This window comes from Tupaia chinensis, unplaced genomic scaffold (genome assembly GCF_000334495.1).
Source record: "Tupaia chinensis unplaced genomic scaffold, TupChi_1.0 Scaffold149964_1, whole genome shotgun sequence".
Taxonomy (NCBI): domain Eukaryota; kingdom Metazoa; phylum Chordata; class Mammalia; order Scandentia; family Tupaiidae; genus Tupaia; species Tupaia belangeri.
In genome coordinates, this window is record NW_006209805.1 from 31657 (window position 1) to 32054 (window position 398).

Here is a 398-nt window from a genome sequence, read left to right on the forward strand (position 1 = left end):
AGGCCCCTGGGGCTGGGGGGCAGTGCCCTGCGGCCGTGAGGGCCCTGGGGTGGGGCTGGGGGACAGCACCAGCCAGTTGTCCCCACAGGACCTGCCACCCTGAGGAAGGGGAGAAACCAGAGCACCAGCAGAGGGTGGGACAAGGCACAGCCCTGGGCCGTGGGGGCACTCACTGTGACAGAGGCTCCGAGTGCAGCCCGGGGGCCGGGCATGTGGAGTGGGTGGCCAGGAAGGGGTTCACGTCCCCAATGCCGATGAGTCCGAACTCGGTGACAGACAAGGCGACCTGTGCAGGGGCTACAGCCTCCTCGGGGTCCCCGGTCAGCCCCACGTGGCTGGAGAGCAGGGGAAGCTCGGCGGGCAGGAAGCCCACAGCCAGCCTCCGGCCGGTGCCAGAC

At 70.4% G+C, this 398-nt stretch overlaps 1 protein-coding gene across 3 annotated transcripts in view; it reads right to left on the bottom strand.

Moving 5' to 3' along the window:
- MIER2 (MIER family member 2) overlaps positions 1–398 on the bottom strand; it is a 26207-nt gene that overhangs the window by 1266 nt on the left and 24543 nt on the right. For 2 of the 3 annotated variants that reach the window (XM_027769544.1, XM_027769543.1), the window contains one exon: positions 174–398. In XM_027769544.1, coding sequence (XP_027625345.1) covers positions 174–398 — 225 coding nt within the window. The remainder of the gene's footprint in view (positions 1–173) is intronic. The other variant, XM_027769545.1, reaches the window with a different exon arrangement.